This window comes from Microtus ochrogaster, chromosome 7 (assembly GCF_000317375.1).
Source record: "Microtus ochrogaster isolate Prairie Vole_2 chromosome 7, MicOch1.0, whole genome shotgun sequence".
Classification (NCBI taxonomy): Eukaryota; Metazoa; Chordata; class Mammalia; order Rodentia; family Cricetidae; genus Microtus; species Microtus ochrogaster.
In genome coordinates this window covers 64,930,124-64,947,744 of record NC_022014.1, presented here as the reverse complement: position 1 = coordinate 64,947,744, position 17,621 = coordinate 64,930,124, and the positions used below count along the sequence as shown (strand labels likewise).

General features: G+C 48.3%; 1 protein-coding gene across 7 annotated transcripts in view; it reads left to right on the top strand.

Annotated features, from left to right (window-relative positions):
• The first annotated feature begins 350 nt into the window (after nt 1-350).
• The window catches only part of Msi2 (musashi RNA binding protein 2), a 371,618-nt gene continuing 354,347 nt past the window's right edge, over nt 351-17,621 (top strand). For 6 of the 7 annotated variants that reach the window (XM_026780518.1, XM_026780516.1, XM_026780517.1 and 3 more), the window contains exons 1-5: nt 776-860; nt 1,144-1,184; nt 1,513-1,594; nt 2,283-2,367; nt 6,436-6,477. In XM_026780518.1, coding sequence (XP_026636319.1) covers nt 799-860; nt 1,144-1,184; nt 1,513-1,594; nt 2,283-2,367; nt 6,436-6,477 — 312 coding nt within the window. In that variant the 5' untranslated portion in view covers nt 776-798. Of the gene's footprint in view, nt 442-775; nt 861-1,143; nt 1,185-1,512; nt 1,595-2,282; nt 2,368-6,435; nt 6,478-17,621 lie in introns of those variants that run through there. The other variant, XM_013347544.2, reaches the window with a different exon arrangement.

Genomic DNA, 17,621 nt, shown 5'->3' with positions numbered 1-17,621 from the left:
CTCCATCCCGAAGCCTCCCCGATTCCCGGGGTCTCGGGGACCGCCCCGGGAGCGCTGGGTGTGGGTGTGCTCCCGGCGTCCTTGACCTAAATTTCCTCGCGGTGGCTGGAAACCGGGGCACAGAGGCAGGGCAGGCGGCGGGTGCTACCTCGGCATCGGGCGCAGGGGCCCGAGAACTTGAATGGGTAGCTCAAACTATGGGGGTCCGGGGAGCTGCCGCCTCCCCGCCCGGCGAGCAGCCCGGGCAGAGCTCCCCGGGCCTCCCCCTCCCCCACACCCAGCCCATGTGATCTGAGCCGACTCGGGGTGCACTTCCCGGCTCCCCGCCCGGCTGACGTGGGCCCCCCCTCGAGTCTTGGGGCTCGCGCGCCGCCCCCGGTGGGTCCCGCTGCCACGGGGGGCCGAGTGTGCGCGCGCGAACAGGAGGGGGAACCGAACGGGGTACGTGACGTCACCGCATTGGTTACACGACGTTCTAGAACTCCGCCCCACGTGCGCAGGGAGGGGGGGAGGAGGAGGAGATGGGGGTGGGGAGGAGGAGGGGGAGAGGTGGGGATGGGCCGGGGGGGCGGGGACGGGGGGTGTGCGAGGCGGCGGGGCTGAGCTGAGCCGAGCCCACGTGTGACGGGCTCTCGCCGCTGGCCCGGCTCGGCGCTCGCGGAGCTTCGCAGCCGCCGGGCGGGGGGAGGAGGCGGGGGAGGAGGGACGGAGATCTGGGGCTCGGAGCCGGCCGCCGCTGCGCTCCGCTTCGCTGTGGGGCTCGGTGTGTCGGGGGTGGGGGGGCGGGGGGGCTCCGCTATGGAGGCAAATGGGAGCCCAGGTACCTCGGGCAGCGCCAACGACTCCCAGCACGACCCCGGGTAAGTTTCCAGCCGCTGCCCACCGCGCCGCCGCGGGCTCGCTCGGGGCTGTGCGGGCGACGGTGCGGAGCGGGGCATCCGCGCGCCCCCCGCGTCCCCGCGCGCACCCCTGGGGCACTCGCATACCGTGGGGTGGCGTGGGGCGGCCACCTTCTCCCCCAACCCACCTCCCGGCTCGCGCTCGCCCGCTCCCCCCCAGCTTTCCTTTTAGCTTTTGTAAGTTACACGTCAAAATGGCCGATCTGACATCGGTGCTCACTTCGGTTATGTTTTCTCCCTCTAGTAAAATGTTTATCGGTGGACTGAGCTGGCAGACCTCACCAGGTAAGGGAGTGAGGGGGGGACGCCTGGGTCCCCCCCTTCTTGGCTTCTTTATTGCTCTTTGTTATCCCAGTGTAAGAGCCCCCCTCCCCGCCATTGGCTCCCCACTTCTCCTGTGCAAGGTTATTTTTTTAAATAGCAAATCCTTTCCGAGCCCTCTACGCGACCTCTGTTGCCGAATTTCCCCCGCGTGTGCAAAAATATTGCAAAAACAAAACAGAATAACAACAGAAAACTACTTTTGCTTTTTGTCCTTGATCAAAATTTGCATTGCTTTTTTTCCCACTCCACACCTCCCACCCCCCATCTCTCTCTTTCTCTCTCTCTACAGATAGCCTTAGAGACTATTTTAGCAAATTTGGAGAAATTAGAGAATGTATGGTCATGAGAGATCCCACTACGAAACGCTCCAGGTAACGCATTTCCTTCTGGATTTTGCCTTTATTTTAGAACAAAGTTTTAGTTTTATTTTTGGAGGTGTCTTCGGAAGTAGCTAAGCGGATTTAGAATGGGGCTCAGGCGCGTGGCTGGGCTGAAACGTTACCCCCCCCCCCATAACCCCAAAGGTTATTGTTAATTAGAACCGAACTCTTTATTCAGAGCCGCCCATCTCTCCCGCTTGAAGTCATTTTCCTGTCGCTTCTTGTTCTCTTGTTTAAAATGACATTCAGCTTCATTCACTTTCCACAGTTTTTTTTTTTATAATTTAAATTTTTGAGTGTGTGCCTTCTTCCCACTCCCAAACTCAGAAGTCCTCTCTTTAGGAGGTGGATAAATATCTTACTGCCCGATTTCCTTTGGCATAAAACAAAGCCGTAAGAAAGGGAAGAGGAGGAGAGGAAACTGAGGCGGCCGGACTGGAGGCACCAGCGTGTTCCAAGTTACCTCTAGTCGCCCTGCCCCCCCTCCCGCTTCCCCCACTAACCTTGGTATTTTTCCCTCGCAAGGCAGAGGGCTGTGGGCTAGAGGAGAACAGAGGTGGGGATGGGGTTGTATGGGGGCAACTTTTGCACCCCAGTCTGCATATAGGGTCTCCTTGTTGCTTTCAGTGGTGTCACATTTTGTTTGTTTGTTTTTTTTTCCCTCTTTGTCTCCTTCCAGAGGCTTCGGTTTCGTCACCTTCGCAGATCCAGCAAGTGTAGATAAAGTATTAGGTCAGCCCCACCATGAGTTAGATTCCAAGACGGTAGGTTGCTTTGTTGTTGTTGTTGTTTGCCCCTTTTCGGTGCCGGTCTGGGTATTGACAGCCCTGTTTAAAGGGACAGCGCCTTCTTTTGCTTCTATGCTAGAACTGGGTACTTTTAAACAGCTAGAGAGTTAGCTCAGAAGTTTGCAGTGGTGGCTGATTTTGGGGAGGGGTTTCTTTTGTAGTCTGTCCCGCGGCAGCTTCAGACGTTGCCAGGCTGAAGCTGGGGGGAGGGAGTGTCCGTTCCCTGAGAGGGTAGCCTCCCGCCAAGGGACCTTGCAAAGAAACTCCATCGGAGAGCAAATGGAACTTTCTTTGTCAGCAGAGCACACAGCCTGTGGCATTGGGTTCGACTTGTAGAAGGAAGGCACAGCCTGCTTCCTGGTGGAGGGGGCAGGGATGGGGATGAGGGAAGGGGGTGCCCATCTTAGGTCCAGGCAACAGGTTTCTCTGGGGCTCCAAATGATTTGAGAGGTGATTTGAGAAGGGAAGGGAGATACTGACAGAACCAATTCCGGCATCCAGTGGGGTTTCTTCAGATGGTGTTCAATTGAAGGCTGATCAGGCCTGGGTTTCCAAGTGATTGCCTCCTTGCCTCCTGGTCCCCCGCCCCTCCGGCCCCCTTCACATCCTTTCATTTTATGTATGGATACTTTTAAAACATTAGAAGTTTTTAAAATCCAGATTTTAGAGGTGAAAGTTCCTAGGTGGAGGTCAGAGAATACGGGGAAAATCTCAGTCTGGAATAATAACTACGGGGAATATCTCAGTCTGGAATAATAACTGTAAAGATGGAGGAGGCTGGGGAGTTCTTAGTGGTTTGCTTGGCCCCCAGGCTGCCTTCCTGCCACCCCTCCCTTCCCTGTATGTTCACCAGAATTTCATCAGGATTTTTCTCACTGCTTAAGGCAGAGGCCTCAAGGTGATATTTGGGATGTGGCTTTGGGCTGCCCAGAATGCTCCCGTTCTATTGTGAGCTCATGGAAGGTGAGTTAGCCGCCCACTGTAAAACTAGACCCTTACTCTCCTCTTCTGTAAAGTCAGCAGAATTCGAGGATCTTCCAAGCTCTCTGGTCTTTTAACCCTGAGTGGAGGAGAAGAAGCGCAAGGGTCAACGGGTCAACCCTTGGTGCACTCGAATTGATTTTGCAAACAACCCCTCTTTTTATGATCACAGAGGTCAGGTGTTGCCCTTCTCTCCCAAGAAAAGGCCTTGCACACTGAAGTCACTTTATTAATTGTCCTAAACTTGTCAGAGCTTGCAAGCCCAGCCTGTTTGTACTGTCAGATCATTTAATATCAAGAATGATCCCTGGTAAGGTGATAAGGAACGTCTGAACAATTTATTTTTTCCTCCTTGAATTCCGCTAGCCACATCACGGAGCTAGGAAGATTTCACAGGAAAAATTCAAAGCGGATTTGTCATTTCTTGTGCACTCCTTTTGCCTGGGTGGGAGAACTGGAGTTTGGTTTTAGTGGGTGCTGGCTAGTGAGATTCCCCAGTATCCCTCTGTATCCCTTGCTGGGCCTTGGGCTTTTCCACCCTAACTTGTTTTGTAGACCTATTTTGGTTGCTGTTACTTAGTATAACCTAGCTTTTGACTTTGTTTCAACGTTCAGTGCAGGAGGCAGAAGCGGTTGGTTTATTGACATGGAAACGAGGATCTTGTTTACTGTTACCTTAAAAGCTTTGTTTAGGTAAAGGCCATTCGCATCCAAAATAGTGCCCTAGTGTTTTCTAGAGGACCCTAGAGCCAGTACTAGCGCTGTACCTAAGTAACTAATGTTTTAATTTTAGGTAGTTTTCTTTTCTTTTCTTTCTTTTTTTTTTTAAATAGTTGATTGGGATGTGCAAAAGGTTGGGATTTGCCTTCTTGCCTTGACGCCTCCTAGGCCTTGGAGATCTCAGTGTGGGAAAACTTTGCACATGGGAGAACGCTGCTCTCAGTGTGACATGCTCATGACACCACCACACACATACAGTGCAGTCCCCAATTGGCTTTTGGTTTTGTAATTTTACATTTTTTTTTTAAATCTTAGCACTTCTTTTTCTTCTTTGTACGTTCCTCACCCCAGCTCCCTGCCCTTTTCCTGGATGCCTCATCATCTTTTCCCACACAAACAAGGTGGCTCTCACTGCACCTGTGTGTCGGTCCGATCTCCCAAGCCTCAGGAGTGAACAAAGACGAGCATCCGTCTCAGTTTGGGCGCCAGAATGGAAATCCACACCTGTTGTATTTCTTTTGTAGAGAAACTCTAGTTCGTGCTGGGCACACCTGTAGACGCAGTCATATTAATCTTTACGAAAGGGTAGTTTCCTAGACCCGAGATTGTGATCTGTTTTAGCTTTGGAAAAGTAATCTCTCATTTCTCAGGTGGTGCTTAAAAGTGAAAAGCGCAAGGTAGATGTTTAGGTTTTTAAACTACCTTAATAAAAGTGATTTTGTCTTTGTATGTCTTACAGTCTGGGGCTCTAAGGGACCCAGGGATTATCTGGGGTGGGGGAGAGATTGTGTGTGAGCCTCTCCACCCCTGCAGTTTTTCCCAAAGTGTGATGATTATTTTCTTAAGTGACAGAACCAACATGAGGTTCAGATTTACTTCTTAAAGGGGGAAATTTATAACACGAAAGCCAGAGCTCATAAATAAATAACTTGTAGCAAAACCCATGTCATTTTCCATGTTGAACTATACTCAAAAGATCTGTCACGGTTAGAAATCTAATGGGAACCAGTGATGGGACTTTTCTCTTTCTTGTTTTTTTTTTTTTTTTTTTTTTGAATTCTTTGCTGTTTTTATCTAGGCAGTAACTTTTTTCTCCTCACATCAGCTGTTAGACTCAAATGCTTCGGTGGGAATTGTGAAACTCGTCACTGATTGAGAATCATGTGCTCTGCAAGCCGGCTGCTCACGTAGAATGGGGAGCTTTTTCCACTGGGGTAGAGGTGGATTAGGGGAATACCTGAATTATTGCATTAGATTCCCACTTCTGTCCAGTCGTTTTCTTTTTAACCCTCCCTGCAATGGCCTTTCTAGTTTGGACTTTGGATTGTTCATCTAGTTTCATGCCTGTGGTTTTTGTTTTTTGTTTTTAATCCATGTGGATTTAATTTACATATAAACCTTGCTTTTCCTCTTTTATTACAGTTTTCTAAAAGAAATAAGTAATTTGCGATATACCAACAAGGCAAATGCAAATGATGTTTTTGAGAGTTCACTAGAACCCAGGTGTCGGGGCGTCCACCCTCTTTGCTCCTCCTCCCTGGGCTTCTCAACTGTAGGGCTCTCAGATGTGAGCCACCATACCTGGCTGCAAAAGATTTTTTGGATCACCCTGAGTAACTTCATTTTGCAAACGTAGTGAGGTGAACACTGTGTTGAATATTGTTGATTTTCAATTTTTTTTAATTGCCAGGGAGAAGAAATATTCACCCATTTTACTTATAGCTGGAGGAGCATTCATTTTGTGGGCTTTTTCTTTCTTTTTTTTTCCCCTTAAGATAACATTTTACCCATCTTCTGCCCCCCCCCCCATTGCACTTTAAGCTCTGGGTACCATTTCATATTCTGGGTCTGTGGAAGAGAGGTCCCTTGTCTCAATAAGAGTGCATGAGTTCTGGCTTATAAAATGCGTGGTGGAGGGGGCTGGAGAGATGGCTCAGAGGTTAAGAGCATTGCCTGCTCTTCCAAAGGTCCTGAGTTCAATTCCCAGCAACCACATGGTGGCTCACAACCATCTGTAATGGGGTCTGGTGGCCTCTTCTGGCCTGCAGGCATATACACAGACAGAAAATTGTATACATAATAAACAAATAAATATTTAAAAATAAAATAAAATGCATGGTGGAACGTTTCAGAAAGGTGAACCTCATGAGTCCCATAGGGAGAAGGATGGTGAAAGTTGGGATCCAAGCTGAAGGAGCTTTTGAATTGCCCAAGAAGTTACTAAAAGTTGAGGTCTAAGCCTGAGAAATGAGTGATTAATAATTAGGTGGTTGGTTATTCGTTTTTGTCTGCTGCTTCAAACTACTTCACTGACTTTTTCCTTTTTTTTATTATTTTCTCCAGATTGATCCCAAAGTTGCATTTCCTCGTCGTGCGCAGCCCAAGGTAAGTAGGAGAGCCGTGAATGGGATTTTAGCGGGACTTTCAAGCTTCAAACCGAGCATTGGCAGCTGTGGGAGGCTGGCGCTTGTGCCTTCAGGCTGTCAGCAGAGGGAGGTGAAAAAGCCCAGGTGAGCAGTTCTGTGAGGTGACCCTGCACCTCCATGTCAGCATGCCACTGTCGGTTCCAAGCATCCAGCTGGGGAGAGGGGCAAATACGATCCTTTGCTCCTTCTCAGGAGGGCGCGACCACTCCTGCCGCAGTATTTATTCGAGTGTTCTATTTATTTTAAAGCAAGGCTGAGATCCTATCAGGAAAAGCTGAACATTTCCTGATGCCTCTCTGTGGAGGGCCTTCTATTGAGGCCTTTCAATCTGGAGCATTTGGAGAAGAGCAGAATTTAAGTTAACAGCTTATCCTGTCTAGGGAAAAAAAAATCTTTCATAGAATGCCTAAAGTTGTATGTAGATCTGGGGGAGGGAGCTTGGGATGTCCCCAGTTTCAGGTCATCTGGAGCAGTCAGAGCCTCTGGAAACTTAACACAGCGCAGCTTCTGAGTTCCAGAGAGTTGGGGCCTGGACGGAGGAGGTTGAAACAACACTGCCCCACAGGAGTGATACTGCGCTTGCACTTCTGTAAAGTGCGGAGTTAACAATGTTTCCCCTGTGCCTGCCAGTTGCGGTTCTGAGGCGGCAGCTGGAGGCAGCCTTGCAGCTCCTTTAGGCTTCTGGCTCTCCTGTTCCCCTCACACCTTTCTGTCCCTCTTACTTGAGTAAATCCTGTGTCCTTGACATTCTTGGGCGGGAGAAAGCCCTGAGGTTTCTAACTCTAGGCGCACAAAGAGAAAGGGCAATGGCTCTTGGAAAATTGAGTTTATTCCTTCACGCGGAGGCTCTCAGAGTGGAGAGCCTCTGATCATATAGAGGAGAAAATGGTTTTGCACGTTGGTAAAGAAAAAGGGATGGTAGTTTGAGGATTTCAGGTCTGGAACCTGCCACTTGAATGAGTGCGTGAATCTGTTTTTAAAGGATGGAATCCACATCCCTTCAGTCAGCAGAGTACATACTTGAAGGTGGCGTTTTCCCCTAACTCTTAAACAGATTGTAGCAATTAATGAAGAACTTAGATTCCTTTATGTGGCGTAAACTTTGGGGTTGGCTTTAGCTGTGTGTTACTTTCCATGAAGTGGGCGAGCGCTCTCCCATCTCAGAATCCGCAGTGTTGCCTGGGTTTGGAAGGATTTCTGTTCGTTCCCTAGTGTGAATCTTCAAATTTCCAGGTTAGTCATTGGATCGCTCATGACTTGGATCAGATTTCCCTTTAGGGAAACTGGAAAAAGCCTTGACTTGGGGAAACATGGCTCCAGACCCACTCCCTCCGCGTTTCGTCCCCCTCCCCTCACTGGTGGACATCCTTCTCCAGCCAGGAAGGCCATATTTCACGTTAATGTGCAGTGGCATTGGTTTTTCAAACATTCGACTCAAAAACAAGATAGACAATATCTCAGGCTTGTCTTCATGTCCCAGCCTGGGGTGTTTGTGAGTTCTCAGGCAGTTCGAAAAGGCCAGTTGCCTTGCCAATTCAGGGATTTAGGAGCAGTACCCTGTCTTCACATTGTGAAGGCCTTTCCTATCCTTTATCTGAATCCCAGGCCTGGCTCAGTTTCCTCGTCTCTGAACCTGGAGTGATATCCACTCCTTCACCACAGTTCCTGTGAAAAATGAAAGCGTGGCCTGGCGAGGGCCTCGCTGCGCATCACCGTCCCCGTTATTACTGGTTTAATCATCATTAGGATGGAGGGGGTGCGCAAGCTGGACCACCTGGCTTCAGATGCCAGCTGTGCCCGTCATTTGCTGTGGTGAACTTGGCCAAATCACTTAGCTTCCTTGAGCTTGTTTCCTTTTCTCATGGTTTCCTGTAGTGAGATAAACAAGCTTCTAGAAGGGTCTAAGACATGGCAATGCCAACGTCTGATCCACTGTTATTCCTGATTTTGAGTGGACTTACAGTCTTCCTGCCTCTGAGCTGCTCTTTATGTTAGGGTCCCACACTTGTCCTCTGAGAGAACTAGTGATGATATTAATTGAATGTGTGTGCCAGGCACTTTGTGAGGGGATGATGTGTCACCTTTGTTGGATGGATGAGGCAGTTCAAACACTGAGGGGTTGAATACTGATATTTAAAAAAATGCACCTATTCAATTTGCCTCTGTAGTTGGACTGCTGGCCAGTGTGTGGTCCTGCTGGGATACCACTGGGCATTGTCTCCCTGTCAGAAGCGAGGGGACATGGCTCTCTGGGTTCAGCAGACCATGAAGAGCAGAACCAAAATCATTCTCAGTGAAATTCCAGGTTCTTGGGTTCTGGTCATTCTCCTGCCCTTGTGACATAATCCAATTTTGCGACACCATCTCGTGTTCTCTAACTGACTTCTTTGGGGTGTCCTTTTAGGTGGTTTGGGGTTGTTCAGCCCAGAGGTTGTTGAGGTGCAGATGTGTCTCTGTTGGGAACTGGAATAGGTAGGGAAAGGACTTGCCCTGTTCGGTAATTTTCCCACAGAACTAAGCCTGGCCATCAGAGTTCCAGACCAAGGTGACTGTTGGGGAACTTTGAATGAAGCCTTATTTGTGTTTATCTTCCTTTCATAGAACTTCCGTGTGTCTCTGTGGGGGTCCTGGTGACAGGGCGGACTGTACCCTTCTGTCTGGACTGGGTGCTGGGCTCATTAATGATGTATCAGCTTGTGTTTCAGCTCAAACTCCTCTCTCTGCTTTCTGGCCGCCCCTCCCTGCTAACAGTTGCCAGAGAAATATTCCGTGGAGGTGTTAAACAGGACGGGTGGAAAGAAGCTGTAACTTGAGACCAGAGAAAATCTGTGGCAGTGAAGAACGGATTTCATATGAGTACTGTCATAATATTCTTTAATGTCTCGTATAATTAAAAATCTGTTTTGTCCAGAATTTTAAAGCTCAACGAAGGCAGACTGTGGAGTCTTGCAGCTCAACATCTCCCCCTTTGTAATGCGCATGCTCGCAAGGCTTTATTAGCCAGTCTAGGGACCACTCTTTGGAGGCCAGTGGCCGTTCATTAGGGAAGTACATCTTCATCAGGAAGAAATGGGATCATTCTGTGTCTTCCTATTTCACCGGGGCATTTCATTTTGTAAAATACATATAGGGATTCTCCCTCACCTCCATCTTTTTAAAAATTAAAATGGTCTTGTGACTCTAAAAAGATGATTTAATTCGAAACTGCTATGGACTAGAGAGAGGCTGACAGAGATCAATCATGCCATTTCGTTTTTTTTTTCCCCCTGTCTCCTTTGGGTCGAAGTGTCAGCTTCCTGGGTGAATTTTGTGGCTTCCTTTTCTTTTGTGGAGGAGTGAACTAGACTCTAGCAGCTACGCAGCTACGGGCAAGAGCGGAACCTGGGTATGACTCACCCCATCTGTCCTAATTGTCCTTGGGTATAAGAACACTGCTTTCCTGTTGGGGAGCAGTGGCACACGACTTTAATCCCAGCACTCAGGAGGAAGAAACAGGCAGATCTCTGAGTTTGAGGCCAGCCTGGTCTACAGAGTGAGTTCCGGGACAAACTCAAAGCTATGGTGAAACCCTGTCTCAAAAAACAAACAAACAAAAAAGTTAATTTGAATACAACAAGTAAAACTTTTGGAAAGCAATAACAGGAAAAAGTGGAGATTATGTTTTTGGGTTTTTGTTTGTTTGTTTGCCTTTTGGTTTTTCAAAACAGGGTTTTACTGTGCAGCCCTGGCTGTTCTGAAACATGAGTGCTGGGATTAAAGCCGTGCTCCACCACTGCCCGACTGACTTTATTTTTTAATGGACAAACATGTTGCATATGGGGCTGGAGAGATGGCTCAGTGGGGGGAGCCTTTGCTACTCCTGTGAGGTCCTGAGTTTTGGTCCCAGCACCCATGTCAGGTAGCTTCTAACCCCCTGTGACTTCAGCTCCAGGGAGTCACACACTCTGCTGATCTCTGCAGGTGCTTGGACACACGTCACACACACACACACACACACACACACACACACACACACACACACACACACACACAACCGTTAAAAAAAAAGAAACCTAAAAAAAATGATCTGCCAGCAGGGGAGCATATGCTGTTTTGATTCATGTGTGTCTTCATTGTGTCCTGAAACTTGAGAGGCAGGGACCTTAGTCGCTGGTGTAGAGACATCTAGAGATGTCATATGTTCAGCCGACCTCCAGTTGCCTTCAGTGACAGCTGGGTGACTGTGGACATACCACTGAAATCCCATCAAGCCTCAATTTCCCACTTTTAAAAAGTGTTATGCTCCTTACCACGTTATTTTGGAAATGAATACAGATTGTTGTTGGGATCTGCGTATGGTCAAGTGGCACCTAGCACATGTCTCCTGATACCATTATAGAATTAATCTTCTTCTACTTTTTTTAGAGGTCTCATGTATCCCAGTCCAGCCCCAGAATCATTTTGTAGCCAGTGTTGATCTTGAACAGTTAATTCCAGCCTCTGTCTCCTGAGTTCGGAGATTACAGGTCACCATACCCAGTTTTACGGAGTACTGGAAAGTCAACCTAGGGCCTCTCTACCAACTGAACTATATTCCTACCCTTAGAATTACCTTAATAGAGTCAAGAAACTGCCATGGTAAAATGACTTCAGAAAAAAAAAAATCTTAATCGGAATATAAGCCCCCTGGCTGCGTGGAGCTTTGGAGCTCAGTGTTTGGTAACTAAAGGAGTTGAGTCCTAGGCAGCTTTTTCTCACCAGAGGCAGCTGCAACCCAGTTGTTTTCTGTTGGGTGCTTCTGAGTCACCACAGCAGTTAAGTTGTGGAGGGTTGAGCTAGGAGCCAGATTTTCCTGTTCTCATATTGTTCCTTAACGTTGCTTTAGGGTCCTAAAAGGTTCTCTGTGAAGCTTGCATCCAGATGGGTACAGTGGCCGCCTGTGCACATCCCCTGTTCTGGGGGAGTGGTCTCTTGGCAGCATTTCAAGGGCGGAGGGTGAAATTCCGGCATCTGGTCCCCCCCTTGCTGCTTGAGGTTGGGTCACCCAGCGTCTTGCCATCTCGGATGATCTGCAGCTGTCATCTCGGCAGCCATAGTTAGGTAGCCAGCTAGGCAAGTTTTCTTGGTCCTGCAAGGATGCCGTGGTGTGCCTGTGTCCCTTTTCCCCACCAGTAAGGACTTTGGAGGATTAATGGCTTAGCTTCTTGCTTGTCAGAGAGCCTCTCTTTCCTGTGTTCCACGTCCTTAGCAGGTGTCAACTCATGGAGGAAGGACACTTTTGTCCTACAAATGTCCTTTCGCTGAATGTTGCCATTCCTTCCAGACTGGGATTCCCTTGTTCCTGTCATTCTTCTAGGATGACAAAGCCCCTCTGTCCCATGTCATGTGGCTTTTGGTAAATTGGTGAGCCTCCTTCCTGTCCCCAAGCAGGGAGAGGGACATGGCAGTTTCTGAGGGCCCATCTTTTAGGCCTCTTGATATGGTGTGTATTCGAAGTGTCCACTTTTAGATTTTCATACCTGGAAATTCTTCAGCTGCAAGCCCCAGAATACACCACGGTTGTGTGACCCTTCCTCTTCTATGACTTACTGAATTTAGAGTGTTAATTTACATGAGATCACGTGATGGCACAGCAAGTGGCTGGCCCCAAGAACATACCTGCACACCTCTCGCCACCCTTCAGCTCACTCATTGCTCCCTCTTGGCATGGACTCTCTTTTTCCATGAGGGCATCTGAGAGCCCCTCATTGCTTCCTTGGACTTCCTGCTGCCCATGGAGCAGTTTAAATGCATTGGCCTTGGGTTTTGTCCCCTTTAAGATCCCGGTGAGGGCCCCTTTCCAGCTTAGCTCACATCTTTCTTCACTTCCATGGCTTTGGGACTGAGAACTTTGTCCCATCTCTCTGTCCCCTTTTCTCTGATGCATCCCATGGCTTGAGGTATCCCGGCTTCCGCATGAAGCCGAGTTCTGCACTGTCTGCTGATGCCTCGTTAGGTGGTGTCGTCATGCACACACCACGGAGCATCTTCAGCTCACACAAGCCCGAGGAAGCGTTCCTGGGCAGCATACCCTTCAGGGACCCCTCTCGTGTGTGTGTGTGTGTGTGTGTGTGTGTGTGTGTGGTGACTAGAATGAACCGGCATGGAGCTCCTTTCTTTCTCTGGATTTCCAGCATCTTAGCTTGGTGTCTTTTATGGCTCTTGGAGCCGTTGGCAACTAATGGAGCACCTACATCCTTTAGAGGTTGTGGGAAACATTTCCTCAGTTATTCCTCATGGAGTGCCCAGTGCGTGCCCCAGCCACCCTGGGGCTCTGGAGATAGTGTGGACAGGAGGACCAGGCCTCCTCACTCACTGAACCTTCATTTCAGCCGGGCTGCATGAATAAAGCAGATGGGTTAGGGTATCACAGATTATCAGGCATGAACCCCTAAGCCAGGCAGAATCATGCTGGGGTGGGGAGGGTCCATCCCTTCATTAACGCATGCAGTTGTCACTTTCAGTAGTTAAACGATTATTTACCAAGGTATTCTGTTCTGAGTTTTGCAGTATTTTACCTTCAAGCCTTGTTGTCTGTACCAGGCAGTAACCCTAAAGGTACAAGGGCATTGTTCATGGCTAACAACCAAGCCTCTTAACTCTCCGAGAGGTTTTGTACATCGTACAACTTTGATTTAAATGGAGCGGATGAAAAATGATGGAGACACCGTTGTGGGGTCAGCGACAGCAGTGACCTGTGTGACAAGAGCGGACACGATCTGCACAGTAAAGGAGGCTAGGGGCCGCCTGTGGGGGACGGCCCTCTAGTCTGGAGTGGTTTGGTGCTGGTTCTTGAAGAGCGACAAGGAAGAAGAATGTCGGAGTGCTATAAGGCCAGGGAGAGAGTCTCGGGCTTGGAAAGTAATACACACTGGGGTCGGGTTTGATAGCCAGGCATATTTTGGCATAGGGCGCTGCCCAGGGTGCTCTGAGATCTGAACCCCTAGAGAAGTCAGGGTCATTGAGAAAATGGTTGGTTCTCTTTCTGGGAGACTGTCACACACTGGACTCATGACTTATGCTTTTTTTTTTTTTTTTTTTGGTTTTTCGAGACAGGGTTTCTCTGTGGTTTTGGAGCCTGTCCTGGAACTCATGGCTTATGCTTAATGGGTAATTTCAGATTGTTTTCCAGGGCTGTAGACCATCTTCAGCTATGAGGCTCTTGGTAGAAACCCTTCTGATCTTTGGGATGAGTGGGCAGCTTACAGAGTCTGCCATTCTGATGTTTGTACCTCTTACCCCCTCTTCTGTCTTCTTAGTAAGGGACTACAGCCAAGACCACATTATACAGTTCTGTCCTCTGTCCTTGTCGAAGCTGTGGTCATGACCTCTCCCTGTGTGGACAGTGAGGTGACCTTTTTCCATATGGAAATCGCAGATTGCTTCTGATGCCCCTGCCCTGTTGCTGAGAACATTGGACCTGAGACTTCATAGGTCATGGCAGCTTGGGTCACCTTTGCTTGGTGGCTGCTTATGTTGGGAATCTCTGAGCCTGCTTTCCCTATGTGCTGTGCAGGGTGGTGGGTGTACTCTTGCCGCAGTTACCTGCAATGGTTGGTTCAGCTGGGCAGCTATCGTTTTGGGTGCCAAGTTCAGCGTTCTGATGCCTGCTCTCCCTCTCTCGAAGATGGCACCACACTTCTAAGTATCTGGGAAGGTGTTTTCCTCCCACCCCTCAGGTGTATACCTGGCTTACTGTATTTGCTTATTTTAGTTTGAGATTTTGAATATTCTAAAAAAAATGATTCAAAACTAGTACCTGATGTTGCAGGACTGTACCAAGCCTCATTACAGTGATCTCTTGTCACCCTTGATAGAACCACCTCTCTACAGATGGGTGAACTGAGGCCTGTGAAGGTGAACAGCTTTGTTGCAACCACAGAAATAGCAAGAATCAGGTTTGGCCTTTGGACCCGAGTCCAAGGGAATCCCAAGGTCTCATTCCCCTGAACTCTAAGCTTCCTCTGCTTCATCCAGTATGAGTGGTATATCCAGCCTGAGACTTGTCTGCTACCCCAGCATCTTCGTAGAGAACAATGTCATGTCTCATTGTCAAATGATTGGATGCCTCTGGTAGACTTTAATTTCTTCTACTTTGTCCGAATGTTAGACAGTAACCAGGCTGGCACATAGTATTTGTTACAATATATCCAGGAAGCTCCAGGGTATTTACCGTTAGTTGTTTATGTCTGAGAACTTGTTAGCATAGTGAAATGACACTTCACTTAATGCTTTTATGCTTCAATTTGTTTTTGGTTTTTTGTTTGTTTGTTTTGTTTTCTGTGAAAGGGGACCTTCCTAGACTTGTTCAGGAGGATGAGACGAGGTGATGTCTCTGGGTACAATGGGAGCATTGGTTACCTGTCCCTGTCCCTGTCCCTCGAGAGGACACTGTCTGTACTGTAAGGGACCGTACCCAGCAGCCTGCAGATTGCTTGGTGTGGTTGCCCTTTTTGTAGGTGATGCAAGGTCCAGCACACTGAGATGGGAAGCTTGGTGTCTGTGGCTTGGCCGACTCTCGGGGTCCTGGCTTTCAGGGGGAGATAGTATGCACCCTTTATCTTGGCCATACTCAGTGGGTGTGAGGAATTCATTTCCTTCTCTGTGTAGGACATCTGTGTTTTTGCTGCCTTTGAGAATACCGTCCTAGGCTGCAGCTAGGGAAGAGCTGAGACCCCACTGTGAGAGAGGTCTCTTCCAGGGCCTGCACTCTCCCAGGGCTGGTCTTTATCTGCCTGGGGTAGTTTCACCAATGACTGATCTGAAAGCCCCTCTTTCATTTATTTGTCACTGGCTGTGACAGGCAAGTTAATGCTAATGGATTCTTTTTTTAGCCTGTTGTCTGGGATGTTTCTCCCAAATGTCCTGAAATCTATGGCATTAGGGGAATGTGTAACTTTTATGGTAGAGTAGGATTTAAAAGATAAATAGGGTTTTGTGTGCAAGGGGCTTGCATTTAGGTTCGGGGCAAGAGTGACCAAGTGGGGGGCGCTGGGCAAGCAGAGAGTCGTCTTTTTAAGAAATCCATTCAGAGCTCTAAATTGCTGTTTCTGTTTCAATTATGTGACAATTTCAAGGGTTTAGAAAAATCTAATAAAATGGTCTTGATGATGCATTCTGGGGACGACAGTGCTTCGGAAAGATGCCGGAGAATAAATTCCTTGGGGGTCAAGAGATTGTCGTTCCTGCCACCTCCAGGCCTGCTTCATCTGGGCTTTTACATTTTTATTGTTTTGAAGGGCAGGAAACGGTGTAGGAATGCATTCAGGGCTTCATTCGTAGCCTCCACCGAAATGAATTATTCTCTTTGCGCAGTTGCAAATACATGGCCACCGCGCTCTTTTCTTTTTTCTTTCTTTCTTTTTTTTTTATCCTAAGATGACATACTGTAAACAACTTTCAGAGCATGATTTGTGTGTGTAGTGATGTTGAATAAAGCACCAAAGAGAAGCCACTGGAGGGGGGGAGATGGGAAGCTCTGGGAGAGGTTTTTCTCCCCTTTCTCCAATCAAAGCTCTTGATAGTTTCCCAGAGAACAGAAGTTTACAATGGGAGCGAGCTTCTGGCATGCTTATGGCAGCAGAGTGCAGAAAGACACAGTGTAGCAAAATGGGATGCTGAGTGACGTTAATGAGGTGGCCACTCTGGTGGGAGGGAGGCAAGGAACCAGCCAAGTCCGGGTTCCCATGATTTGTTTCGTGTACTTTTGTGTGCATGTGTGTGTGCCTGTCCCTGTGTGTGCACATGCATACATTTTGGCTTCATCTTTTTTCCAGTGGTGGGTTTGAATGCCAAGCCCTGATAATACGTTGAAGTAAGTGCCCTGCACACAGACTGACTGGGTTGGTATCACCTATTTCCAGTTGCTGCACAGTCAAGTTTGAAATAAAAAAGAAATAAAAATTGTATTTTGTGTGTGAAAGTGTGCACATGTGTGTGCACCATGTCACGCACGGGGAGGTCAAAGAACAGCTCTCAAGAGTTATTTCTCCCCTTCCACCATGTGAGTCCCTGGGCTGGAGCCCCGCCTAGCAGGCTTGACAACGAGTGCCCCCCCCCCCCCCCCAGCCATCTCTTCAGCCCAGAAGTCAGCCTTTAAAGTGGGTGGTGTTTTGTTCTGCCCTGTGGGTCCCTGCTGGAACCAGATGGGCGATTGTGAGGCCAACACCACAGAGCTGGACATTGTCGGTACACTGGAAAGGGAGAGTATGAAAGCTCATATTTTCATTTCTGAAATGGATTCCAGCCATGGGAGGAGAAGAAAACCTGTAAATCACCAGGCATGGTGGCGCACACCTTTAATCCCAGCATTTGGGAGAGGGAGGCAGGTGGATCTCTATAAATTTGAGGCCAGCCTGCTCTATAAAAGTGAGTTCCAGGACAGCCAGGGCTGTTACACAAAAACCCTGTCTGGAAAAACCTAAATGAAAAGTAAAGAAAAGAAAAGAAAACCTGTAAAAATACAGCGAGGTTTTATTTTGTTTTGTTTTTTTTGTTTTGTTTTTTTTGTTTTTTTTTGTAATCCCAGAAAGGTTCTTTTCTGATAACACTTCACATGATGACGTGAATAGGTCATCACAACACATGCCCTTTAAATCATCTCTAGTGTCAGTGGAGAGTTCTGCGTGTCCATGTTCAGTTTGCGGGGAGAATTTCCACTCTCGGAGAAGAACTGCGGCTGTGTGGGTAGCTCGCCTGGGAATCCGGGGAGAGGTGCCGCTTTGGGAACTCTGACTTTGTAGTGTCCTTGGCTTCGTTGTCAACCTGTTTCAGAAGGAAACTGGTACCTTCATCTCCTTCACTGTGACACTGGAATAATACTGTTCAGAATGACAGGCAAGTGTTGGAAAACCTGCTAGAAGCTTCTAGAGAAGAGCTTGCCGGTGCCTGAGTGGGGTGGATGGAAACACAGTGCATATTAACCAGGGCAGCCTGTTTTTACACCTCTCACCCCTGTTCCCTTGGGGCTAGCTCCCCAAGGATCTTTTTTATAGCCAGAGGCAAGCAAACAAAAGGGTTTCTCTCCCTCTCTCTCTCTCTCTCTCTCTCCCTCCCTCCCTCCCTCCCTCTCCCTCCCCCTCTCTT